Source organism: Podarcis filfolensis (assembly GCF_964270895.1).
Source record: "Podarcis filfolensis genome assembly, chromosome: 12".
NCBI lineage: Eukaryota > Metazoa > Chordata > Lepidosauria > Squamata > Lacertidae > Podarcis > Podarcis filfolensis.
In genome coordinates, this window is record NC_139614.1 from 53,530,742 (window position 1) to 53,557,680 (window position 26,939).

Consider the following 26,939-nt stretch of genomic DNA (forward strand, 5'->3'; position numbering starts at 1 on the left):
TTGAGCAAACACAATTAAGAAAACAAGTGTGAAAGTTAAGGAGCAATAACTGGGAAAATAACAAAGTGTAAGAGGTAATTTGGAAAGATTTGGTATAAAAATGATAAGAATATAAGAACATGTAGTTAAAAGATTTGAAAATTAAGGTAAAATAAAATAGGCAGAAGAAGCAAATATTTAAAGAACCAGAAGAGGAATTTGAGAGAAGTCAGGGGTGGTGGTGGTGGGTGGGGGGATATTAGGATTAATATATATCTTCTTGTGTTGATGATGATTATGCTGAATATAAAATTGTAAAACCAATTTTTAAAAAAAGATTCAAGGCTAGGTTGGGAGGAGCAGGGACCGAACAACGGGAGCTCACCCTGTTGCGGGGATTTGAACCGCTGACCTTCCAGTCGGTTTAGACCACAGTGCCACCCGCGTCCTCAATATTGACATAAAAGGTAAAGGTACCCCTGCCCGTACGGGCCAGTCTTGACAGACTCTAGGGTTGTGCGCTCATCTCACTCTAGAGGCCGGGAGCCAGTGCTGTCCGCAGACACTTCTGGGTCACGTGGCCAGTGTGACAAGCTGCATCTGGCAAACCAGCGCAGCACACGGAACGCCGTTTACCTTCCCGCTGGTAAGCGGTCCCTATTTATCTACTTGCACCCAGGAGTGCTTTCGAACTGCTAGGTTGGCAGGCGCTGGGACCAAACGACAGGAGCGCACCCCACCGCAGGGATTCGAACCGCCAACCATGCGATCGGCAAGTCCTAGGCGCTGAGGTTTTACCCACAGCGCCACCCGCGTCCCGTAATATTGACATAAGGCATAATAAAAGTTAATTTGGAGGTGCTGGGCAGATCTTTGCACCCCGGGGGCGCATGTGCTAAAGATGGCCCTGCTTGGGGTTATCAGGATCACACACTCACCAACCGAGCTATTATGAAACAGCGTGGAACAAGTTACCTGGTGCAGGTAATCTTGCAGGTCATCTTTCTCCTGGTGTTCAATGAGTTCTTCAAGGTAGTCAACTTTCCTGGGAGTCTCTTCAGTCCCTCTGAGAGGACAAAGATTAACAGAGCGCAGTAGTCCATCACCACTCAAAACATCTCCTAGCATGATTTGCCTCCAATTTTTTATTCTTATTATTTATTTGGTTTTTCAAATTAAAATTTTACAGCCACATATCCAACATCGTCCAGGCAGAATGATGCGGGTGGAGGTTCTGCCTGGACACTGAGGTCCAGCTCCGAGGGCCTTCTGGCCGTTCCCTCCCTGCGAGAAGCCAAGTTACAGGGAACCAGGCAGAGGGCCTTCTCGGTGGTGGCGCCCGCCCTGTGGAACACCTTCCCACCAGATGTCAAAGAGAAGAATAACTACCCGACTTTTAGAAGACATCTGAAGGCAGCCCTGTTTAGGGAAGCCTTTTAATGTTTAACAGACTACTGTATTTTAATACTTTGTTGGAAGCCACCCAAAGTGGCTGGGGAAACCCAGCCAGATGGGTGGGGTATAAATAAATTATTATTATTATTATTATTAATTATTATTATACTGGGCTGAGGCCATTTAGGGCTTGAAAGGTCAGCACCAACACTTTGAATTGTGCTCGGAAACGTACTGGGAGCCAATGTAGGTCTGGACCGGGGTTATATGGTCTCTGCTCCCTTTTCAAATGTGACCTGAGTTCAGGTTTCGCTCCAACCCCTTCTCCTCACCTGTGGCAGAAGAGATACTCCTGGGACTTCCTCAGCTCTTTGCTCGTCTGAACGTGGAAGCCCATGAAAGCCTCCTCTGTTTCCCCTTGACCACCTGAGCGGATGAACTCCAGGAAGGGGCTGCAGAGGCCTTCCCATCTTTTCTCAACCGGGAATACTTCCTGACCCAGCTGGCTGAACAAGGAGAGAAAGGTTTCTCAGACAAGGTCTCCAAGAATCACAGAGTCGGAAGGGACACCGAGGGTCATCTAGTCCAACCCCCCGTTACCAGGTTAAAAACAAAAGAGGAATGCAAATGGGTAAAACTGATGGTAATTGCAGCCAGACGGTTATAGCGAGTAATCAGGAAAATGCAGAAGAGCTAGGGGTGAACCAATGGAGGGAAAAACTGAATAATATTATAATCTTAGAATATCTAACTGGGAAGATACATAAAATGAAAGGGTTTAAGGTCAGTGAGAAAGAGGAGGATTGGTTTGAGAAGATATTGAATTATATGAAGAATTTGGGGCAATTAAAATGTTAAAAGTTAAATAAACCTTGTGGAAGGAGGAGTGCAAAGGTATATAGAAGTGTACATATGGTTGATTTGAATATGTTATTGTTGAATAATATGGAATATGTATATTATTGAATATGTATATTATTGAATATTGTATACCCAGTGTATCAGTTGCCTGTGGGGAGGGGTTCACTGTTTCTGTTTTGGTGGTTGGTAAAAAATAAAATATTATATATATATATATATATATATATATAGTCCAACCCCCTGCTATGCATTTAAATTCACACAAACCCCTACATTCACGTCCCTTGACAGCTGCAGAGTAACAGAGGCAGCATCCCTGTGTGAATGAGCCAAGAGAGGAAGTGTGGTGCAGTGGTTAGAGCAGCCTCTCTCAGATGTTCTTGAGATACAAGACCCATCATCCCTGACCACTGGCCAAGCTGGCTGGGGTGTGTGTGAGATAGGAGTTGTAGTTCAACGGCATCAAAGCTTGAGAAAGGCTGGATTAGGGACCTGGGAGACTCGGGTTCGAGTCTCCACCTTGGGCCTGTCGCCGCCTTCTCCCTGTCTCCCTCTCAGGGTTGCTGTTGTCATGGGGACTGAACGAGGAGGGAAAGGGCCGTGTGTGCCATTTTAAGCTCCTCATTGGGGAGGAGAAAGGTGTGGTGTAAACGCAAGAAATAAATTAAGATCAAATCGCCACAAACGATCCTTCACCCCAGGCAACGCTTCTCCATTCCCACATTTGTTGTCTTCTTTTAATTATATTTATTCCTCGCCTTTCCTCCGAAGAGCTCAAGGGGGCAGCAAAAGCACGGACTCTAAACGTGTTTGCGTCGTGGTAAAACAATAACGAAATAATCGTAATAACCGCGGTTCCCACTCGCCTCCGTTTTAACCCCCACAAAAACAACCTTGTGAGGGAGGTTAGGCTAAGAGGGAACGGCTGCCCCAACATCTGCTGCAATTCCTGTGTGGAAGGGGGTTGGACTGGATAATAATAATAATAATAATAATAATAATAATAATAATAATAATAATTTTTATTTATATCCCACCCTTCCCAGCCAAAGCCCGGCTCAGAGCGGCTAACAACAGTAACAGCCCTTGAGATTCCCTCTTGATTCGACAAGCCTATGAAATGCAGAAAGAAAGTTGCCCCCGCTTTAGGCCAAAGCACTGGTACTTAAGAGGTTAACCAAGCTCTCTTTAATCGATCTAATTTAATCTAATTTAATCGATCTGTCTATACAATTTTTATTAAATTTTCTGTCTGCGATTCAAAGTCTGGGGCTGCTATAGCAAAATAATCACAATATAATTTTTATTACATTTTCTGTTTTAAAAATTAGAATATTCATTTATACAACCTTAAAATATCAATGGCTCCCCTTCTTCCCTTTTCCGTGGTTCATTTTACATATCATAAATCCCTGCAGATTTTACATAAACGAAACCATTCCCTATTTATTATTACTTCCATCGAAGCTTATTTACACCGTTGAATTTATCTGAAGGCTGCCAACGTAAGCCAACGTGAGGATTCCCAGGTAAGATCCTCCCTCTATTGTGTGGGCAGGTAATCCCTCCCCTACCTGGCCTGGTCTCCTTGGCAACGCTTCCCCCAGGTGGGATTGGACAACTGACTGAGGTAGGCGGAGACCTCCAGGTATCCCACCTGAGGGAAGGCAAAGCCAAGCCTATGCTGATGGAGCCGCTCCAGATCTAGGGGCTGCACGCGTCCACGCAAAGGGCGCCCCCGTTTTAAGCGGGGAGCGGTCATTCCCCCCATATAGTCAATAAACATTGTCCAATCTTCTCCAAACATGTTCTTCTTGTCCTCTTATTCTATATGTTATGTCCGCAAGCTGTGCATATTCCGTCAGCTTAAGTTGCCATTCTTCTTTGGTTGGGACCTCGCTCGTTTTCCATTTTTTGCCTCGGGCCGCCATAGTGGCATACATAAATAACCCTTCTTGACACCTGGGAATTTCCATCTGAATTACCCCCCACCCACCCAAAAAAAGGACTCTGGCTTTTTGGGGAAAGGTGCTTTTAAACATTATTTTCACTTCATTATAAATTATTTTCTGGTCCACGCAGGACCAGTCTGGATAGTTGGTGAAGACTTGACGTTTTCATCCCCAAAAAAGTTTTTTGAGTTTCTGCTCAAATGAGGCTGCATTTTAATGTTGTATTTTAATCTTGCTTTTTAAATTGTATTTCAATTGTTTTATATCTGGTGTTAGCCGCCCTGAGCCCGGTCTTGGCTGGGGAGGGCGGGGTATAAATAAAATTATTTACAGTGGTACCTCAGGTTAAGTAATTAATTCGTTCCAGAGGTCCGTACTTAACCTGAAACTGTTCTTAACCTGAAGCACCACTTTAGCTAATGGGGCCTCCTGCTGCCGCTGCGCCGCCGGAGCACGATTTCAGTTCTCATCCTGAAGCAAAGTTCTTAACCTGAAGCACTATTTCTGGGTAAGCGGAGTCTGTAACCTGAAGCATATGTAACCTGAAGCGTATGTAATCTGAGGTACCACTGTGTTGTTATTATTATTATTTCCCAATACTCCTTTACCCTTTTACAAGTCGACCACATATGAAAGAACGTTTTTTCAGAAGTAAACAACGCTCTCGACTCCCACTTACAGTTTCTCTGCGGTGTCATCCTGTTCACCGGACGTGTCCAGGATTCCTTGAGTTTGCAGCCCGTGGGTCGATTTGCTGCTGAACGTGCCCTCCAGGGTGAATCCATTTGGGAAGGTCAGTTTGCCCTGAAAACCATCCCCAAAAGCCAGAGTTAATTTTTCATTCATTCATTCAAAACCATTCATACCCTGGATTGTATAGCAGCAACAGAATTTCGGGGAGCCTGGCATCATTGGCAAGGATGGCATTTCCTCTGGCAAATTGAGATTCCTGCTTTGTGGGGGGAATGGGAAAGCCTTATCTAAATCATCCCTATTGGGCCATGGTACACACAACTCCGGGACGCGGGTGGCGCTGTGGGTTAAACCACAGAGCCTAGGACTTGCCGATCAGAAGGTCGGCGGTTTGAATCCCCGTGACGGGGTGAGCTCCCGTTGCTTGGTCCCTGCTCCTGCCAACCTAGCAGTTTGAAAGCACGTCAAAGTGCAAGTAGATAAATAGGTACCGCTCCGGCGGGAAAGTAAACGGCGTCTCCATGCGCTGCTCTGGTTTGCCAGAAACGGCTTCGTCATGCTAGCCACATGACCCGGAAGCTGTACGCTGGCTCCCTTGGCCAGTAAAGTGAGATGAGCGCCGCAACCCCAGAGTCGGTCATGACTGGACCTGATGGTCAGGGGTCCCTTTACCTTTACACGCAACTCCAAATATTCATTAATGCCCCCACTGTTCTCCAGGCAGAGTAAGTCCAAGAGCAGGGGTTGTCAAGAGCTCATCCTACACTCGAGTAGGACCCTGGCAGAGACACATGCCCGACTGGCATGTTCTCTCCCTCCTGGTCGTTCGTTCGGGAGCTTCAAAAGCTTTCTTCAGCCCGAACATCACAGCGACCGATGCCAACCGACACTATCTGCAGAGTCTTCGCAGTTGCATAACAGACCTCAGCAACTCAGCATTTTGGCTAATCTACTTTATTTACATATAAACACACACGGAGCACTGCAACATGGCTCCCTCTCTCTCTAGCATCAGACAGCAAAGAGAAAAAGAACAAAGGACAATAGTCCCACTTCACGGAACACAGTAACACAAACATCCTGTCTCCGTCACTTCCCACTCTGTGGAGTCAAAACATAACCGTCATGTGATAGACAACAATCCTATGACTGCAATCATGGAGCAGGAATTCTAACAGGGATCAGCAGTTTTTTTCAGCACGGGGCCGGTCCACTGTCCCTCAGACCTTGTGGGGGCCGGGCTATATGCCCCACAAATAACCCAGAGATGCATTTTAAATAAAAGGACACATTCTACTCATGTAAAAACACACTGACCATGTGTGGGCCGGATTGAGCAGGTAATTGGGCCGGATCCGGCCCTCGGGCCTTAGTTTGCCTACCCATGTCCAAGAGCAAAACAGGTCCTCCTGTGAAGCTTAAATACCCCAAGGAAGTGACACAGCAGCAAAGGGGAAAAGGTTGAGGAGGGAAAAGGAAAAAGAAGCAAACATGAAGTTCTTCATGTTACGAGGTTCTCATGATGACCAGAGAGCAGTGTCGGATTTACGTATAAGCTAAACAAGCTATAGCTTAGGGCCCTACTCTCTTGGGGCCCCCCCAAAAAAATTAAAGAAAAACAACAACCGGATGTACATTTCCAAAATATAAGATGAAAAAACAAATAAAATGGCTCTAGACACCGATGAGGTCCACAAAGTATCATATAGCATATATTCAACACAAAAAACAGCGACAATTTGTTGTTGACAAAGGACAGCTGGACATCGAAAGGGCCCCATTACCTTCAGTAGCAGAGGGCCGCATCAAACCTAAATCCGGCCCTGCCAGCATCTTAAAAGCATGGCTTTAGGAATATTTTCCAAACAGCACACTCTTTCCCGACCTAAATGTGGTCAGTCAAGCCCAGTTCGCAGCTTTTAAACCCAGAGCAATCGAAAAGCCGAGCCCACAACTCACTTTGCCAACAAAAGTCAAGTCTCTGGTGAAGTTTCCCACAAAGATTGAGTCGTCTTCCAGGAGGAGCGTCCCAGGTCCCTGCAGATCGTAGGAGAGAAGGGGAGGTAAATTAGCAAAATATGCCTCCTAACCATAGCTGTCAAGTGTCCCTTATTTGAAGGGACAGTCCCTTATTCCAGCGCCATGTCCCGCTGCTGTCCCTTATTGATGGATGTCCCTTAAATGTCATTTAAATGATGTCCCTTAAATTTCAAAGGAAGCAGCTCCTCTCCCTCCCTCCCTCCCGGCCAGGGAGGAGGGAGGCTCCAACTGTGTTGCTTGGCTGTGTTGCTCACCCAATAAGAAGTCTAAGAATGACTGGGGGGTGGAGCTTGCATGCCTTGTGTGTGGCTAGTTAATGCAAGCTGAGGGGGTTTTTGAATGCTGGACGCCATTTTGTTGCATGTGCTGCTGCAAACTTTGCAGTGCAAAGCCAGGCCGGGGAGCCATCTTAATTTGAGGCTGCATAGGCCTTGTGGTGCATGTGATTCAGATTCTATTCAGTTGAACCTCTGGTTACAAAGTTGGTTGGACAGTGTTCTCGAAGCTACCCAGCATGAGTTTGACCAGACTGCGGGAGGACAGGAAGACTGGAGTGCCTGGAACAGGTGAGGTTGCAGGTCCCTTATTTTGGCTGCTGGTCCCTTATTTTCAAGGCTGCTGGTCCCTTATTTTCAAATCTGTAAGTTGACAGCTATGCTCCTAACTGTGCAAACTCAAAAAAGGAAGGTGGAATTATGAAACCCATACAACATTGTGCAAACTTGATGAACTCAAATGACTTTTTATTTTGCAGAAGTTATTCTGATGGAACTCTTGAGTCCAGACCTCCTCCGCCTCTGCAAGCGTCTTTTTGCACTCATATGGGCTAGAAACTTTTCTTCCCTTTTCAAAATAAAAAGTAGGAAGAAGAGTGAGGTTCTGCTGGTTCAAATTTCTCCTAGGTCCTTGTCTCTCAGCCTCCATCCCTGCAATGATACTGGACCGCCTTGCAGGGATGTTTGCAAGACTTGCTTTGGCACAGCACTTGAGTAAATTGGCAAAAATCCAAATCAAATACAGTGGTACCTCAGGTTAAGACCTTAATTCATTCTGGAGGTCCGTTCTTAACCTGAAACTGTTTTTAACCTGAGATACCACTTTAGTTAATGGGGCCTCCCGCTGCCGCCGTGCAATTTCTGTTCTCATCCTGAAGCAAAGTTCTTAACCCGAGGTACTATCTCTGGGTTAGCGGAGACTGTAACCTAAAGCGTATGTAACCTGAAGCATCTGTAACCCGAGATACCACTGTAAGTATAGGAAATGTAAAGAGAAAGAAGGTTCTTTTTATCATATGTGGTGGTCTTGTAGTAAGGTTAAAACTTGCTGGGAAATGATATACAGTGGTACCTCGGATTACAGACGCTTCAGGTTACAGACGCTTCAGGTTACAGACCCAGAAATAGTGCTTCAGGTTAAGAACTTTGCTTCAGGATGAGAACAGAAATCGTGCTCTGGCGCCGCGGCAGCAGCAGGAGGCCCCATTAGCTAAAGTGGTGCTGCAGGTTAAGAACAGTTTCAGGTTAAGAACGAACCTCCGGAACGAATTAAGTACTTAACCTGAGGTACAACTGTATAACGAATTGGAAAATGTGTTTAAAATAACATTTGTAAAAAACAAAACAAAAAACCAGAAGCTTTCCTTTTGGGAATTATAGGAACAGAACTACCCAAACTGTGTAGAAATTTATTCATTTGTGCAGCCACAGCGGCAACAGTGCTACTCGCCCCAAAATGGAAGGAAGCAGAACTCACAGCAAAGGAAGAACGGATACAAAAACTTATGGAATATGCAGAAATGGCAAAACTTACCAGAAAAATAAGAAATCAAGATAACAAACTTTTTTATAAAAGAATGGAAATGGTTTGTTGAATATTTACAAATAAACCGTAAACGGATAAGAACATTCTTGTAATAACCTGCAGTTTCATAAAAGAGTATATATTTAAAGTGGATGAACATATGAGCAAATTAAGCTAATTTGGATATGCAGAAACTATGAAAAATAAATTGAAGGAACCGCAGGAAGAGGGGGAAGGAAGTCGAGTTTTGAAATGTCAAAATGACTGTAAAATGATCGAAATGTATAGAATTGAAAATCATATATATTTTTTTAAAGAAAGCACTTGATGAAGCCTACCTGACTAGCCTGCATGAGAGTTCAAACATTTTATTTCCCGGTGATCCTTACCACCATTTTATCCATGTGGAAAGTTCTCTGATAGCAGACGCCCGATTGCATGAGCACAAGCCCTGGTCCATGTCTCTGGTCTTCCTGCCACATCCCAATGTACCTCTCCCCTCTGAAATAGAACGAGAGGAATCACAGAATTGTAGAGTCGGGATATAACCCTGCCAGAATATCTGGATGAAAGCCAACTAAATCATTCCAAGCATATTCTCTTTCTGCAAACCTCATTACAGTGGTACCTTGGTTCTCAAACTTAATCCGTTCCAAAACCAAAGCGTTCTAAAACCAAGGCACGCTTTCCCATAGAAAGTAATGCAAAAGGGATTAATCCGTTCCAGACTTTTAAAAACAACCCCTAAAACAGCAACTTAACATGAATTTTACTATCTAACGGGACCACGAAGGGGGCGACAGAGGACGAGATGGTTGGACAGTGTTCTCGAAGCTACCAGCATGAGTTTGACCAAACTGTGGGAGGCAGTGGAAGACAGGAGTGCCTGGCGTGCTCTGGTCCAGGGGGTCACGAAGAGTCGGAAACGACTAAACGACTAAACAACAACAACGGGACCACTGATCCATAAAATGAAAGCAATAAACAATGTACTGCAGTCACACAATCAATCCACCAGTAGCTGAACTGGGTTCCACACAGTCACAAAAACGAAAAACAAAAGAGCCACAAAAACACAAAATAAATAGCAAAAACAGACAGACCTCAATGTAATACTCAAACCGATGAAAGTGAAATGCAATAATCAAGGTAAAGGTAAAGGGACCCATGACCATTAGGTCCAGTCATGGCCGACTCTGTGGTTGTGGCGCTCATCTTGATTTATTGGCCGAGGGAGGCGGCGTACAGCTTCCGGGTCATGTGGCCAGCATGACTAAGCTACTTCTGGCGAACCAGAGCAGCGCACAGAAATGCCGTTTACCTTCCCGCCGGAGCAGTACCTATTTATCTACTTGCACTTTGACATGCTTTTGAACTGCTAGGTTAGCAGGAGCAGGGACCGAGCAACGGGAGCTCACCCTGTCGTGGGGATTCGAACCGCCGACCTTCCGATTGGCAAGCCCTAGGCTCTGTGGTTTAGACCACAGCGTCACCCACATCCCTAATAATCAATGTACGGTACTATAAAATAAATAAGACAGTATTGTAGATGATAATGTTTTTTTTAAAAAAAATCTTACGTGCACTGATGATAGTCATTGTTTGGATGGGGGGCTTTTATCCATTTCTTCAGTCACACAAACAATCAGTCAATTACCGTATTTTTCGCACCATAGGACGCACCGGACAATAGGACACACCTTGTTTTAGAGGGGGGAGAACAAGGGAAAAAAATTATTCCGCTCTCTGCCCAGTGCCCCTTCAGCGAAGTGGCAGGAGGCGCTGCGCAGAGAGTGGGAGAATTTTCCCCCTCTTGTTTTCCCGCTCTAAAACAAGGTGCCGTTTAAGGTGCGTTCAGGCGGCTACCTTGGAAGCCTGGAGAGCGAGAGGGGTCGGTGCGCACCGACCCCTCTCGCTCTCCAGGCTTCAGGTTCCTTTCGACATGCTCTTTGGGGCTGGCGGGGGGAAGCCCACCACCAGCCCCAAAGAGCAGGTCAGGGAGCAGCGGAAAGGCGCAGCGGAGAGGCTCCTGCCATAGGCGCGCGTCACCTCTCCAGCTGGGAGAGGGTCGCGGGGGGTTGCTTTAGCCCCACGCACGCTCTCCCGGGTGGAGAGGTGATGCGCGGCTATGGAGGCTCCTGCCATAGCCGCGCGTCACCTCTCCAGCCGGGAGAGGGTCGCAGGGCTATGGCGTCTTCGCTCCATAGGACGCACACACATTTCCCCTTCATTTTTGAAGGGGAAAAAGTGCGTCCTATAGAGCGAAAAATACGGTAGTAGCTGAACTGGGTTCCACCCAGTCACAAAAACAAGTCACAAAAACAAAGTCACAAGCTGCAGTCACAAAAACGACGACACAAGCCACAGTGACAAGTCAGTCCCATAAAACAAAGAACAAGTCACAGTCAAAAAAATTGAAAAAAGCCACACAAACAAAAACGCAAAAATAAAATAAAATGCAAAAACTAAAGCTCCAAATATCACCTCTGCGTTGCATGGGTGCTCGGGACTCAGCAGCTGACAGCCTCAACAGACAGCCTCTGATTCATAGCTGTCAACTTTACCCTTTTCTTGCGAGGAATCCTATTTGGAATAAGGGAATTTCCCTTAAAAAAGAGAAAAGTTGACAGCTATTATGCTCTGATTAGCAATGGGGGACTCAATTTAAAAATGGAACACACTCAACAGAAAGCAGAACATGTTCAGCTTCCAAGGCAGATGTTTGGGACTACAATTCCCATAATCCCTGACCACTGGTCCTGTTAGCTAGGGATGATGGGAATTGTAGTCCCAAACATCTGGAGGGCCAGAGTTTGCCTATGCCTGTTCCAAGGCAAAGTTCACAAACCAGAACACCTACTTCTGGGTTTGCAGCGTTCCATTTCCAAGTTGTTCACAAATGTAAGCTGTTCTAAAACCAAGGTACCACTGTACATCAGGTGGTTTAAAGAAAAACGCTCCAAATTTATGGGTGACTTACCTCTCTTTGTCGTCCCAGATGCCATAGCCATGTTTCTTGTCATTTTCCCAGTGCCCCGAGTACTTGAACGGCTGCTCAGCATCCGAAGCATTTTCCAAGATGCCAAACCCCTGGCGTACGTTGTCCTTGAAATACCCTTTGTAGACCATCTCGTCGCCATACCTGGGAAAAATGCACGCAACATCTATTTTGGATGCTATTTTGCAACTTTGGAACTCCCTGCCAATTGATTCTAGAGTTGTAACTGCTTCTGGTGCCTGCAAAAAGCTTAAGGAAGCCTATCCAGACTTATAAATGGGACATGCATCTTAATACGTAAATTTCAATTCATAGTGTGCATCTTTGAAACTGCTGGTTTTATTTTGAAAAATTGGGAGGGGGTCAACTCGTTCTTAACGTTTGATTCCACTGGGAATTTGCACATATAGTTTCTATAAGATGCTTAAGGATTGTGATGATAATGCAGTATAAAATCATGGAATTGTAAAGTTGGAAACAGCCAATCCACCTGCAGGTGTGAGCATGGAGGAGGAAACAACCTCTTTTGCAAGGCTTAAAAAAGGTAAAGGGTAAAGGGACCCCTGACCATTAGGTCCAGTTGTGACCGACTCTGGGGTTGCGGCGCTCTTCTCGCTTTATTGGCTGAGGGAGCCGGTGTACAGCTTCCGGGTCATGTGGCCAGCATGACTAAGCCGCTTCTGGCGAACCAGAGCAGCGCACGGAAACGCCGTTTACCTTCCCGCCGGAGAGGTACCTATTTATCTACTTGCACTTTGACGTGCTTTCAAACTGCTAGGTTGGCAGGAGCAGGGACCGAGCAATGGGAGCTCACTCGCAGATCCCATAACCTTTGCAAGGCTTACTCACTCGCAAATCCCATAACCGCTCATCTTGCCTTCTCGCCAGTGACACTTGTAGCAGTCATAGCGGTCCTCAGAGGCGCGAGGGATGAGGCAGATGCCAAACCTGCAGCCAGGAACAAGATGATCATAGAACCACAGAACTGTGGGGACGGAAGGGACCCCCAAGGCTCATCTAGTCTAACCCCCCTACAATGCAGGAATGACAGCTCAAGAAACCCTGAGATATTTCCATCCAGCCTCTATTTTAAAACCTTCTAGGAAGGAGAGTCCACCACCTTTCAAAGGAGACCGTTCCACCGCTGAACAGCTCTCACCATCAGAAAAGTTCTTCCTGATGTTTAGTTGGAATCCGAGTGGATAAAAATCAGTGATTTAAAAAAACAAAACAAAAAATGGATTTTTAAAATTTAAATTCGATTTTTAAAATTTAAATTCGATTTTTTTGATTTAAATTGGATTTTTAAAACAAAATGCTTTTGGAGGTAAAATCTTTCTAAAGATCGTTTTCTATTTAAGTTACATTATAGTCCAAAGGCTATTCATCAGGAAATAAGGATTTGTTTTAAGCTTTTCATGCGTGCTAAACTCAGTCTAAGTTCAAAAATAAAATAAAAAATTGTTTGACCACATTGGTTAAGAAACATGGATACATATGCTGTAACGTTATTGTTTTAGTTAAATAAATTGTTTAAATTGTTATTAAGGAAATGATTATTTTTCTCCTTCCAATAACGTGCAGCAGAAAAGTGGTGCAAATATGAACACTAATTTCACAATTATCTGTCTATGTATTTCCGATAGTATAACCAAATCAGTAATGTTTGATAAAACTGTAAAAAATACTCTGAAAATTATTCCAAAAACGAAACCTTCACCTGGTTGTAAATATTAAGAAGATGCCAACAAGGTTGGACCTTTCTGTAAAAAAATGATTGAAATCACGTCTTACTGACTAGTAATTTAAATCAAGTCTTACTGACTAGTGATTTAAATCAATTTGATGTAAATCAAATCCACCCTGGTTGGAATCTTCTTTCACATAACTTGAAGCCATTGGTTCGAATCCTACCCTCCAGAGAAAACAAGCTTGCTCCATCCTCTACGTGACAGCCCTTTCGATATTTGAAGATGTCAGTCCTATCTCCTCGCAGTCTCTCCTTTACAGAGCAAGCATACCAGACACCCTCAACTGTTCTGCTTAGTTTCGAGACCCTCAATAATCTTCATCTCCCTCCTCTGCACACCTTCCAACTTGTCAACCTCCTTCTTAAATTGTGGCACCCAGAACTGGACACAGGACTCCAGGTGGGGTCCGACCAAGGCAGAATAGAGCAGTACCATTTAAGCACCGTCGAGATGTGCAATTCAGGGTGGACCAAAGCTCTTCCCCTTGCACACCTGACAGGTAAGCCTGGGAGCATCCTTACCCATGTTCCATGCCTTCCTGGAAGTCCCCGACATAATTCCGACCATCTTGCCATGTCAGCGTCCCCCTGTAAAGAAGATAAACCCATTATGGCCAGAGAAAAGCCAAGGTTTGACTCAGTCCAGGGAAGCAATCTCTGTGTATTGGAGCAGGGTCAGCAACTATCAGCCTGCAGGCCCAATTCTGCCCATTTAGCTGGCTTGTCTCTCTCCTCCCTTTTTTTACAAGTTAAAAGTGGAAGCGGGGATGGAAGGGAGAGAGAGAGAACACAAACAGGGGCTGTGGACTTACTTGCCGTGCGGTTTACTCAGGCGCCACTCTCCCTCGTAGGTCGCACCCTTCAACCTTCCTTCCTCCCGGAAAGTGAAGCTGGAGAAGCGGCAGACCGGCGGGTCTCTCCCTCGGCCAGCCTCGCCCCACAGAGGGAAGTCTCGCTTCCCGCTCAACGTCTGGCGCACGGCCTGGTTCAGCTTCCACTGCCACACGGCCTGCGGGATGGAAAGAGGAGGAGAGCAGGGAGGATGAGGGGATTAAGCAAGGAAGCAGAGATAGAGGAGGGGGCTTCAGCTGCAAAGTCTGCATCAACTCATCGCTGGTGGGTGCACAAAAGTGCCCTCTTCAGCTTCTTGTTTTTCCAGTCTTGCATTCAGCTCTCTGCAGCTCCATGCCTGTTTGCCTGTCAAAACGCACCCCGCAGTTTGCCCAATTGCCAATGCAGACCCCTTGCTCTCATTATATACAGTGGTACCTCGGGTTAAGTACTTAATTCGTTCCGGAGGTCCGTTCTTTACCTGAAACTGTTCTTAACCTGAAGCATCACTTTAGCTCATAGGGCCTCCCACTTCCGCCACGCGATTTCTGTTCTCATCCTTAAGCAAAGTTCTTAACCTGAGGCCCTATTTCTGGGTTAGCGGAGTCTGTAACCTGAAGCGTCTGTAACCTGAAGCGTATGTAACCCGAGGCACCACCGTACAGTCATACCTTGGGTTAAAGTAGCTTCAAGTTAAATCTTTTCAGGTTGCTTCCCGCAGCGACCCGGAAGTAACAGAATGGGTTACTTCCAGGTTCCGCCGCTCGTGCATGCGCAGGTGCTCAAAATGATGTCACGCGCAGAAGCGGCGAATCGCGACCCGCGCATGTGCAGACGCGGGTTGCGTTCTGCTCAGGATGTGAACGGGGCTCTGGAACGGATCCCGTTCACATCCAGAGGTACCACTGTAAAGGTAAAGGAACCTTAGACGGTAAAGTCCAGTCAAAGGCAACTATGGGGTTGCGGCGCTCATCTCGCTTTCAGGCCCAGGGAGCCGGTGTTTGTCCGCAGATAGCTTTCCGGGTCATGTGGCCAGCAGGACTAAACCGCTTCTGGCGCAACAGGACACCGTGATGGAAACCAGAATGTATGGAAACGCTGTTTACCTTTCTGCCGCAGTGGGACCTATTTACCTACTTCACTTTGACGTGCTTTCGAACTGCTAGGTTGGCAGGAGCTGGAACCGAGCAACGGGAGCTCACCCCGTCGTGGTGATTCAAACCACCAACCTTCTGATCGGCAAGCCAAAGATGTTCAGTGGTGTAGACCTCAGCGCCACCCGCATCCCATGCATTTGTGTACACATTCCTTGGCAGGAGAACTGCATTGCCAAATTTGGAGAAGTGTGAATCTCAAAGGATGACTGTGCTTCAGTTCATGTAAAAAGGTAAAGGGACCCCTGACCATTAGGTCCAGTCGTGACCGACTCTGGGGTTGCGGCGCTCATCTCGCTTTACTGGCCGAGGGAGCTGGCGTACAGCTTCCGGGTCATGTGGCCAGCATGACTAAGCTGCTTCTGGTGAACCAGAGCAGCGCACGGAAATGCCGTTTACCTTCCCACCGGAGCGGTACCTATTCATCTACTTGCACTTTGATGTGCTTTCGAACTGCTAGGTGGGCAGGAGCAGGGACCGAGCAATGGGAGCTCACCCCGTCGCGGGGATTCGAACTGCCGACCTTCTGATCGGCAAGTCCTAGGCTCTGTGGTTTAGACCACAGCGACACCCGTCTCCCTTCAGTTCATGTAATTAGGTCCTTTAGAGCCAAATTTCTCCCTCGCATCCCAGACAGATCTGTTATGTACTGAAGTTCTCACCGTGGGCCAGCAGGGGGATACTGTAGATAGTTATTCAAATGAAGGATCGAAAGTGACGTTCAGTGATTGGCTAGTTTGTATGCAAATGAAGGATCGAAAGTGACGTTCAGTGATTGGCTAGTTACAGAAAATGGTTACTGTTGCATTGTAGTGGAGCGCTATATAAACAGGCTGACTGAGCTCCTCAGTTCAGTTCTGTTCCAGCTTACAAATAAAGAGCTGCTTTGGAGGAATCGCTGCGTCGTCTGATATGTTTGCCCACAACTTAACAAGATCCAACTTTTAACCACCAACATCTACCCCTGGGCAGTGAGTCCCACACAGCTACATACCCGTGACTCTGGTTCTTTGGCCAAGAGGAAGAACATGCCTTCTGGGGTGTTGATGCGGAGGGTGTGCCTTGAGAAACAGAAAGCAAAACAGAGAGCGGAAGGAAAAATCTTTCTAAAGATTTGTATTTAAGTTACATTATAGTGCAAAGGCTATTCATCAGGAAATAAGGATTTGTTTAAAGTTTTTCATGTGTGCTAAAACTCTGTCTAAGGTTTTTTTTTAATCGTTTTACCACATCAGTTAAAAAATATGGATGCATATGCTATAACGTTATTGTTTTAGTTAAATAAATTGTTTAAATTGTTATTAAGAAAATGATTCTTTTTCTCCTCCCAATAAAGCAGAAAAGTTGTCCAAATATAAACAATAATTTCACAATTACCTGCCTTGTATTTCTAGTAGTATAATCAAAACAGTAATTTTTGATACAACTGTAAAAACTACTCTGAAAATCTATTATCCCAAAAATGAAACCATCATCTGGTTGCAAAGATTAAGATTATACCAGCAAAAATGAGTCTCTCTGTGACAAAATGATTTAAACCAACCTTACTGACTAGTGATTTAAATCGTGATTTAAATCGATGGGATTTAAATCAAATATACTCTGGTTTGGAAATACAGTCATACCTCGGGTTACAGATGCTTCAGGTTGCACATTATCGGGTTGCGCACAGCACTGAACCTGAAAGTACCAGAACGCGTTACTTCCGGGTTTCGGCACTCGCGCATGCAAAGCACTAAGTCACGCTTTGCGCATGCGCAGAAGTGCCGAATCGTGACCCGCGCATGCACAGACGCGGCGCTGAGGGTTGCGAACGTGCCTCCCGTACACATCACGTCCACAACCTGAGCATCCACTGTAAATCCACTTCCGAGCTAGGGAGGAGGTGGGGTTGCAGGCTTCACGCCGCTCCCCACACTCACGGGGGCAGGCTCCAGCCCCACGCGATAGCAGGGAATCCTCGGCTGCGTGATACCCCGAGCCAGCCAATCGGCTGGGGCGTGGGGCGTGGCCTCGCCTACTTAGGTCTGGCACGGCCGAGGACCTCTCTCTTTCCCACGCCGCAGCTGACCTGGTTTCCCCTTCCCTCCCACCCGTTAGACTAGGTTCTTTGACGTTGCTATGGACCTCGGTTGGTCACCGTCAAGGGGCCTGGTAGGAATTTTTCCATCTGGCAGATTGGCTCCAGCCATTTGGAATTCGCCTACCTCGTAGCAAACCGTCACAACTCCACGGTATTGGCGGTAGGCATTGGTGGGGATACAGTCTATTATGCAGATGAAGGGGGAGAAGGAGCGCCATCACCTTCTCCCAAATAATGGGTAGTCCGGTAAAGGATTCTAGGGGGCGTGGCCTCGTCCTAAGCCTATGGAGGTGTGGGCCCACGGCACGCCCCCACGCGGTGACCCCGGGGGAGGTCCTAGTTGACGTGCCTCAGCAGGACTCCTTCCACTGGTGGTTAACCCTCACCGGCCTATGAGCCGGTTAGTAGTTAGGACCAATGCCTAAGCCAATACCGCTCAATTCCTGTAATCAATAAAGTTGTGGCCTAATTTGACCCATTAACTCGAATTCTTGTGTCCCGTGTCTTTATTTCTATGGGGGGAGGCGGGAACTCGCCACGCAAACAATTTGCCAGCAGCAGAACACAAGGAGAGTCTTCTGGATCAGGCCAAGGGCCCAGCTAGTACAGAATCCTGATCTCACATCGGCCAACCAGATGCCTTTGGGAAGCCTGCAAGCTGGACACGAGTGCGAGAGCACTCTGCTCACCTGCGATTCCCCGGCAACAGGAACTCGGAAGCATTTCTGCCTCTGAGAGTGAAGGCAGAGCCATTGTGGTTCGGGGTGTTATGTACTGAAGTTCTCACCCTGGGCCAGCAGGGGGATACTGTAGATACCGTATTTTTCGCCCTATAGGACGCACTTTTTCCCCTCCAAAAAATGAAGGGGAAATGTGTGTGCGTCCTATGGGGCGAATGCAGGCTTTCGCTGAAGCCTGGAGAGCGAGAGGGGTCGGTGTGCACCGACCCCTCTCGCTCTCCAGCCTTCAGGAGAGCCGCAGCGCCAGCCCCACAAGGTCGGGGGACAGCGGGGAGGCGGAACGCCGCCATCCCACTGTCTCCCGATGTGGTTTGGAGGCTGACGGCGGGGAGACGCGTGCTTCTCCCCGCCGCCAGCCCCGCAAGCTCCGGGGACAGTGGGGAGGCGCAGCGCGTCTTCCCGCTGTCCGCGGACCTGGTCTGCAGGCGGGCGGCGGGGAGAAGAGCGCTTCTCCCCGCTGCCTGTCCCGCAAGCTCAGGGGACAGCTGGGAGGCGCAGCGCGTCTTCCCGCTGTCCCCGGACCTGGTCTGCAGGCGGGCGGCGGGGAGAAGAACGCTTCTCCCCGCTGCCTGCCCCGCAAGCTCCAGGGACAGCCGACCCCACAAGCGCCTGGGGGGGAAATAATTTTTTTTTCTTTATTTCCCCCCCAAAAAACTTGGTGCGTCCTATGGGCCAGTGCGTCCTATGGGGCGAAAAATACGGTAGTTATGCAAATAAGGGATCGAAAGTGACGTTCAGTGATTGGATAGTTTTAGAAAGTTGTTACAGTAACGTTGTACTGGAGCTCTATATAAGCAGGCTGGCTGAACCCTTCAGTTCAGTTCTGTCCTGGCCTGTGAATAAACAAGAGCTGTTTGAAGAATCGCTGTGTCGTCTGATATGTTCACCCACAACTTAACACAGAGGAAGTCCACTTACTTTCCTGTTTCCTTGAAAGTCGCGTCCACCCAGGTGAGCTTCAGGTCAAAACTCTGGAAGGTGTTCCCCTAGAAAACGTTGAAATGCAGAATTAGATAAATTAACAGGAAGGATTCGAAACCTGCGGGACCAGAGATTTTTAGAGGACTTGAGTAAATATCTGAACTATTTGAAAAGTAATTGTAAAAAACAGATCACGCTAGTAGGACTGCAAGAAGTTCTGTAAGGAGGACTATGTGAAATATTGCAAGGAAGACTATGAAGAGAATTATTAGTTAATGATAATTAAAAGTAATAGAGAAATTAAGAAATGCAGAATAAGTGATTAAGAATGGAAAATCTTCAGAGGTTGTTGATGGAAGTCCAAAATATTGTATAAGATAAGAAAGTATGTTAAATGACTGTTGGAAATGACATGTTAAAAATCAATAAAAATGTATATAAAAAAGAAAGAAAATGTTGAAATAATTTTCATTGCGGAGGTGGGAGGGAAATTGAGGACTTGCTCACAAATTTATTGGGGGGGGGGTAAAGGGACCCCTGACCATTATGTCCAGTCATGACTGACTCTGGGGTTGCGGCACTCATCTTGCTTTACTGGCCGAGGGAGCCGGCATACAGCTTCCGGGTCATGTGGCCAGTATGACTAAGCCGCTTCTGGCGAACCAGAGCAGTGCACGGAAACACCGTTTACCTTCCCGCCAGAGCGGTACCTATTTATCTACTTGCACTTTGACGTGCTTTGACGTGGCAAGAGCAGAGACCGAGCAACAGGAGCTCACCCCGTCACGGGGATTCGAACCGCTGACCTTCTAATTGTCAAGTCCTAGGCTCTGTGGTTTAACCCACAGCGCCACCCGCATCCCCCACAAATTTATTGACAGCTGCACAAATTATGATTGCTATGACTTTGAAGGGGCAAGCAGTATATAAAGTGTAAGAATGGCATAAAAAGGTGTGGGATATAGCTACTAATGATAAATCAACATGTGTCATTAAGAAATAATTTTGAAGCAATATGGAGGGTGTTTGTAGAATTGGTACTGTTAAAACGGAAAGGGGTCAAACCATCGCAAGAGGTGTTGAAATTTTGGGAGGTTGGATAGTTACAATGGAACGGTCTCGGTGGTGGGCTGCACATTTTTATTCTTATTTATGTATGATTATTCCTTTGTCAAAAATATAAATAAAGAAATAAATAATAGGGGCGGGGGACCACAAGAGCAAGCACAGCATTGGTCTCAGCGAGGCAAAGGGCCAAAGAGATTTGATCACAGAGGTGCTCAGGTCTAAATGTGGTTTTTTAAAAAAATAAAACAGAGGGGGGAAGTTGTGTAAGCAAAGGAGTGACAAGTTAAACCTTAAAATATATTAAAAATTCATGATTGGAAAAGTTGCTTTTTACAAAATGGACGTTTTTAGTTTGTTTTGAAATAATGGAAGTAAGAAGAGAAAGAAATGAAACAGAAACATAGCCTTGGTTCCTCTCAACTCACCCACCCCTATTCTTCGTGATTTGATTTGTTTGTCTTTTTCTGTTAGGTTGGAAATTGTGTAATAAACTTGATGATATTGTCAATTGGCCTTTGGTCAGGGCGCAGCCTGACTCCCTCCTTTGGCAATCTTTACAGAACTTAAGTTTAATGGTTGCCATCAATTGGATTTTAATTAATTTTTATAATGAAATGTTTTTAGAATGTTGCACTATTTTATTGTTGTTAGCCGCCCTGAGCCCGGCTTCGGCTGGGGAGGGCGGGATATAAATAAAATTTATTATTATTATTGTTATTAATTATTATTATTATTAAAAGCATCAGTTCTTCAACACGCCCTCAGCAACGTCAAGGGCGCTTTATAAATTTAATAAATAATAATAACGCGAGGAAAAGCTGGTGTTGTGTGTTGAACCACGGGCGATTTGTTCCAGGAGCTCAGCTGGATACTCAATATTACCTCACAATTGGTGGAACGGACTCCCTTGAGAGGTTCCTTGGAGGTTTCTAAGCAGAAGATGGATGACTATCTATCAGGGATCCTTTTAAGCTGAGATTCCTGCATTGCAGAGTGTTGGAGCAGATGATCTTCCAATTCTATGAGAAATTGGAATTCCACCTAGATGCCTTGAAAACAGTACACCAGAACGCACTGAATGCAAAATAAGAATCCCATTGACCAGGTGAAGGATGCGGAATCGTTGGCCCTGTAGAAGTTGCTGAACTATAAAACGCAGGAAGTATCAACAGTGGAAGAATGATGGAATTCTTGGAGCTAGCCAACCTGACTGGAAGAGTCCATGACCAGAAGGAGGAGGAGTATCAGGAAGAATGGACGAAATTCAACGACTATTTAGTTAAATATGTTAAGTTAAATTAATTGGGGGGGGGGGGACTTGCAAATACCGGATAGGCTTAGGATTTAAATATGCAATACGTGATGATTCAATATGTTGAATACTGAACTGGTTAGAAAGAAAGATGTTAAGCGATTAAGTAAATTTTATAAGAATACTGAATTGGAAAACTGTTAAAATGATATCCACTGAAACCCAACCATGGGGATACGAGGAAGTCACTTAACAATGTTAATTAGATTAAGGCTCAAAAAGGCTATGATTTATGTTTGTTTATTTGTTTATGTGTTTGTTTATTTGTTTGTGTGCTTAAATATTTGTGAAAAAACCAATAAATTTTTTTCAAAAAAAAGAAGTTGCTGAACTATAACTCCCATCAGCACCAACAAACATGGTCAATAGCCAGGGATGATGGGAGCTGTAGTTGAGGAACATCTGGAGGCCCAAAGATTCCTCATGCCTGGGTTAGGGCCATCATTCCCTCCATTTCCAATGTTCAAGTTGTGGGTGCGAATCCTTACATAGAGGAAACAGCACCATGTGAGCACAGGAAGAATCTCACTCAGGTTTGTAGGAGGGCAAAAAAGCTTTAGCAAAAGCAACGTTAAGGAGAAGGAGGGCACCAAAACACTGGCGACGATCAGCGGCTTCAGATATCTGACTGGGAGGGAATGGAAAAACAGAGGGAGGAGAAGGTAATGGGAATCCTGAATGGGGAACGCTCCACACGGCAGCAATGTTTGGCACAGGTCAAAGTGCACCTGGACTCCTTACTTGAATCAGCACAAGGATGTCGTTGAAGAGCAGAACCCGGTCAGATCTTCCTGTGCTGGGATAGAGGGCAAGATTCCGGCTGTCTTCCAGCAGCCTCCTCTCAGGAACGCAAAGAACATCCTGGAATAACAGAGTTATTTCATCATTGCACAGTATACCTGAAGGAGCGTCTCCACCCCCATCGTCCAGCCCAGACACAGAGGTCCAGCTCCAAGGGCCTTCTGGCGGTTCCCTCATTGTGAGAAATTTCAGGGAACCAGGCAGAGGGCCTTCTTGGTAGTGGCGCCCGCGTTGTGGAACGCCCTCCCTGTTAGAATTCCTGCTCCGTGATTGCAGTCATGGGATTGTTGTCTATCACATGACGGTGTATGTTTTGACTCCACAAAGTGGGAAGTGATGGAGAAAGGATGTTTGTGTTACTGTGTTCCGTGAAGTGGGACTATTGTCCTTTGTTCTTTTTCTCTTTGCTGTCTGATGCTAGAGAGAGAGGGAGCCATGTTGCAGTGCTCCGTGTGTGTTTATATGTAAATAAAGTAGATTAGCCAAAATGCTGAGTTGCTGAGGTCTGTTGCGAAAGCTGTGAACACTCTGCAGATCCCTAAGTGTGCCGATGTCTGTTAGCGTCGGTCGCTGTGATGTTTGGGCAGAAGAAAGCTTTTGAAGCTCCTGAACGATTGACCAGGAGGGAGAGAACATGCCAGTCGGGTCCTACTCAAGTGTAGGACAAGCTCCTGACACTCCCGTCAGATGTCAAAAGTGCAGGACTAGTGGCGGACATGTTAAATAGTAAAGGAATTCTGGGAAATGATATATAATGAATTGAAAAAAAAGTTTTTGAGCCGTTGAAACTTTGAAATGTTTTGTGTAGGGGAGCCCCTTAGACCTCTCCCAACCGTTTTCCCCTCTGTGACGCACCGTGAACTTGTGGCCCAGGGACTTCCAGAGGTTCCGGGTGAGGTTGGCTTCATCCAAAGCTTGGCAAATGAACAAGTGAAGCTTTGCAAACCCTTCAGCAGCTTCGCTCACTTCTTTAACCAGGTTCTGTAAGGTGGTGATAAAACAACAACAACATAGCTCTTCAGAAATCTTTCCTATTTTCCCCCCAATCACTAAAAAGGCAGATTGACGCCACCGGAAAAGTGGATGTTATTTATTTATTATATTTTATTATATTATTGTCATTTTGTTTGCATAGTAGCAAATAACTCCTACCGCACAAAAATCCTTGGGAATCTAGCTCAGGAAGGATGCTGAAAATTGTTAGCAGACATCCTACCACCAATCCTCTACTTTTAGCTCCATGCATAAAATTGCAAACTATCTGAACACATAATGTCCATTCCACACTTACAAGGAATCAATCTTTTACCCTGTGGTACTCTCTGCCCATTGACATTAGGCAGGTACCTTCGCTATACTATTTCCCAGCACCCGCTGAAACCTTTTCTGTTTTGGCAAGCCTACCCCGGATGCATAAGCTAAATACAATTTAGTTTTTTACTGCTATTTCTAACTCCTTGTATTATTCATATTATGATTTTTCTTAGGCCACATCGTTTTTAACTTCTGGTTTCTGTCCAAAAAAAAAATGTACATTATGTAAAGCATTTGGCACTTTATTTACAAATACAGTGGTACCTCGGGTTACGTTACCAAAATAAAATAAAATAAAATAATCTGCACAGACAAGTCTAACAGCTTATTTTTAATTATTTTTATATATCCTCTATTTATTTATTATTGAATTTCCTCCAAGGAGCTCAAGGTGATGCGACGTGGCTCTCCTCCTCCTCAATTAAGCCCCCAAACCGCAACGCTGACCCTGCGAGATGGGTAAGGCTGAGAGGTGGTGACCGAGCCAAGCTCACCCAGTGAGCTTCAGGGCCAAGTTGGGCATGCTAAACCAGGTCCCCTGAATCCTAGGTCCCAACGCTCTAACCACTATGCCACGCTGCCTAGCGGAAGGCGTACAGGAATCCTCTACCTGGCCAGGAGCTTCCTTGAGTTGGGAGAAGACCAGGCTGTACTTCTGGAGGTGCTCCCAGAAGGGCTTGTGCAACACAGTGTGGAGAGCGACAGCGATGGACGTCCCCGGGGAGAAGTCGGCGAGGAACTGCTGCAGCGATGGCTTGTGGCTCTTCCAGAAATCGCTGCAACGATTCAGAATTGGCAAGACAGAAACAAGCTGTGAGCGGTGTGGGATGTGAAACACAAGAGCAGTCAAGTACAACATTGCTAGAGTGGACATGTTTACGCATGGGGAGGAAGGTTTGTCCAGCCAGCAGGTAAACTTCCTGTTTCCTTCTGGGCTGGGACAGACTTCCTCTGCATGTGACTAGAGGTGGGCGTGGCCTCACCTGTGCAGGTAACGACAAAAGCACAGGGCAGGGCAGCCATCTCTCTCTCTTTGACTACATACATCGAAGAAGCAACATCTGCTTAGCCAAAGATGCTCTCTTGGCCTCCAGCCAAGAGAGGACAAAGGGACTGTCTCCTTAAGAGATAGTTTCCAGGTGTATGTTACTTTTCTAAGCCAAATCTGCCTTCTGGGATCCAATTGTGAACAGAATGATGTATGAGTAAACCTGATGTATGAGAAGACCGTGTCGTGTCTTATCTTTTATGAGGGAATAAGACGCCTGCTTCTTTGTAGAAAAGCGATGACAAACCTAGACAACACCTTAAAAAGCAGAGACATCACCTTGCCAACAAAGGCCCGTATAGTTAAAGCTATAGTTTTCCCAGTAGCGATGTATGGAAGTGAGAGCTGGACCATAAAGAAGGCCGATCGCCGAAGAATGGATGGTTTTGAATTATGGTGCTGGAGAAGACTCTTGAGAGTCCCATGGACTGCAAGAAGATCAAACCTCTCCATTCTGAAGGAAATCAGCCCTGAGTGCTCACTGGAAGGACAGATCCTGAAGCTGAAGCTCCAAGACTTTGGCCACCTCAGGAGAAGAGAAGACTCCCTGGAAAAGACCCTGATGTTGGGAAACATGGAGGGCACAAGGAGAAGGGGACGACAGAGGACGAGATGGTTGGACAGTGTTCTCGAAGCTACTAGCATGAGTTTGACCAAACTGTGGGAGGCAGTGGAAGACAGGAGGGCCTGGCGTGCTCTGGTCCAGGGGGTCACGAAGAGTCGGACACAACTAAACGACTAAACAACAACAACAAGAACAGTTATCCGCTGTGAGTTTAAAAAGGGGAATGTTACTCTGCTAAATTGTGAACTTGTTTACACAAGTTGGAAAGGCTATAATCAAACAATATATCTTCTCCTGCATCCCTGAACATTCCCACAAGCGGGAGGCCAGAGGACGAATTAATGCGACCACAAGTCATGCCTCGGTGTGGATTCTATTACAGCAAGTTCTGTGTTTGCATCTGACAGGGGAATCCTAAGGCTCCTTCACACAGAATGTCTACCAGCTCCATCTGGTACGCAGGCTGAGACCCTCCCTGCCTACAGACTATCTGGCCAGAGTGGTGCATGCTCTGATTATCTCCCGCCTGGAATACTGCAATGCGGTCTACGTGGGGCTACCTTTGAAGGTGACCCGGAAACTACAACTAATCTAGAATGCGGCAGCTAGACTGGTGACTGGGGGCGGCCGCCGAGACCACATAACTCCGGTCCTGAGAGATCTGCATTGGCTCCCAGTACGTTTCTGAACACAATTCAAAGTGTTGGTGCTGACCTTTCCAGCCCTAATCGGCCTCAGTCCAGTATATCTGAAGGAGCATCTCCACCCCCATCGTTCAGCCTGGACACTGAGGTCCAGCTCCGAGGGCCTTCTGGCGGTTCCCTCCCTGCGAGAAGCCAAGTTACAGGGAACCAGGCAGAGGGCCTTCTCGGTAGTGGCGCCTGCCCTGTGGAACACCCTCCCATCAGATGTCAAGGAAATAAACAACTATCTGACTTTTAGAAGACATTTGAAGGCAGCCCTGTTTAGGGATTTTTTTTTAATGTTTGATGTTTTATCATGTTTTTAATATTCTGTTGGGAGCTGCCCAGAGTGGCTGGGGAAGTCCAACCAGATTGGCAGGACATAAATAATAAATTTATCATCATCATCATCATCATCACCACTGCCTCCAACTGCAGAGGCAGAGAACGGCAATCCTGGCTAGTAACCATCATTAGACTTCTCTAATAATAATAATAATAATAATAATAATAATAATAATATATTACTTATACCCCGCCCATCTGGCTGTGCTTCTCCAGCCACTCTGAGTGGCTTCCAACAAAATATTAAAATACAGTAATGCATCAAGCATTAAAAGCTTCCCTAATTAGAGTTAGAATTGACTAATTCTCTTTTAAAGTCATTTAAAGTGGAAAGAGAAAGGTCTTTCTCCCTCTTTCATTACCCTAGAACTTGTGGACATCCGATCAGGCTGAATGTTGGAATATTCAGGACAGATAAAAAGAAATTACTTCTTCGTGCAGTGCAGAGTTCAACTATGGAACTCCCTGCCACAGTGATGGCCTCAAACTCTTTGCGCTCAGATCCTATTGGTGTGTTTCCCATAATGGGCATCTGGTTAACCACTGTGAGAACAGGATGCTGGACCAGATGGGCCATTGGCCTGATCCTGCAGGCTCTTCAAGCAC

At 46.1% G+C, this 26,939-nt stretch overlaps 1 protein-coding gene across 3 annotated transcripts in view; it reads right to left on the reverse strand.

Annotated features, from left to right (window-relative positions):
* ALS2CL (ALS2 C-terminal like) overlaps positions 1 to 26,939 on the reverse strand; it is a 78,478-nt gene that overhangs the window by 18,721 nt on the left and 32,818 nt on the right. For all 3 annotated transcript variants that reach the window (XM_083579360.1, XM_083579359.1, XM_083579358.1), the window contains exons 5-18: positions 24,303 to 24,468; positions 23,234 to 23,359; positions 22,319 to 22,438; positions 19,195 to 19,262; positions 16,448 to 16,514; positions 14,281 to 14,477; positions 13,991 to 14,056; positions 12,568 to 12,666; positions 11,701 to 11,862; positions 9,110 to 9,221; positions 6,840 to 6,917; positions 4,867 to 4,991; positions 1,707 to 1,880; positions 955 to 1,045 (exon numbers count right to left, since the gene is read on the reverse strand). In XM_083579360.1, the coding sequence (XP_083435486.1) occupies positions 955 to 1,045; positions 1,707 to 1,880; positions 4,867 to 4,991; positions 6,840 to 6,917; positions 9,110 to 9,221; positions 11,701 to 11,862; positions 12,568 to 12,666; positions 13,991 to 14,056; positions 14,281 to 14,477; positions 16,448 to 16,514; positions 19,195 to 19,262; positions 22,319 to 22,438; positions 23,234 to 23,359; positions 24,303 to 24,468 (1,651 nt within the window). The remainder of the gene's footprint in view (positions 1 to 954; positions 1,046 to 1,706; positions 1,881 to 4,866; positions 4,992 to 6,839; positions 6,918 to 9,109; positions 9,222 to 11,700; positions 11,863 to 12,567; positions 12,667 to 13,990; positions 14,057 to 14,280; positions 14,478 to 16,447; positions 16,515 to 19,194; positions 19,263 to 22,318; positions 22,439 to 23,233; positions 23,360 to 24,302; positions 24,469 to 26,939) is intronic.